A 263-nucleotide genomic window follows, 5' to 3' on the forward strand; every position below is an offset into this window, starting at 1 on the left:
AGAAGGCGCAGTCCAGGACGGCGCCCGAGTGCTGGTACTTGAGCCGCAGCGAGTTGGCCGGCACGTCGTAGAGCCGCACCGACGTGTCCCAGGACGACACCAGCAGGAACTGCGACGTGTTGGGGCTGAACTTCACCGACGAGATGCCGTCCTCGGGCGGCTGGTTCAGCTTGAACTCGTTAGAGCCGGTCATCTAGGAACAGGCGCCGGTCAGAGGCCGGGGACGGGGCGGGCCGGGCTGGGGGGACCCTGCAGGAAAAGGA

At 66.9% G+C, this 263-nt stretch overlaps 2 protein-coding genes across 3 annotated transcripts in view; both read right to left on the bottom strand.

Annotated features, from left to right (window-relative positions):
- The window catches only part of BUB3 (BUB3 mitotic checkpoint protein), a 10,380-nt gene extending 10,180 nt beyond the window's left edge, over positions 1 to 200 (bottom strand). For both annotated transcript variants that reach the window (XM_014528872.1, XM_014528871.1), the window contains exon 1: positions 2 to 200. The gene's annotated coding sequence lies outside the window, so the exon portion shown is untranslated. The remainder of the gene's footprint in view (position 1) is intronic.
- The window catches only part of LOC102256655 (homeobox protein HMX3), a gene marked incomplete at its 5' end in the record, with an annotated part of 19,678 nt that overhangs the window by 927 nt on the left and 18,488 nt on the right, over positions 1 to 263 (bottom strand). Inside the window, one exon of the mRNA XM_014528851.1 lies at positions 8 to 193. Coding sequence (XP_014384337.1) covers positions 8 to 193 — 186 coding nt within the window. The remainder of the gene's footprint in view (positions 1 to 7; positions 194 to 263) is intronic.

Source organism: Myotis brandtii, unplaced genomic scaffold (assembly GCF_000412655.1).
Source record: "Myotis brandtii unplaced genomic scaffold, ASM41265v1 scaffold656, whole genome shotgun sequence".
NCBI classification, from domain to species: Eukaryota; Metazoa; Chordata; class Mammalia; order Chiroptera; family Vespertilionidae; genus Myotis; species Myotis brandtii.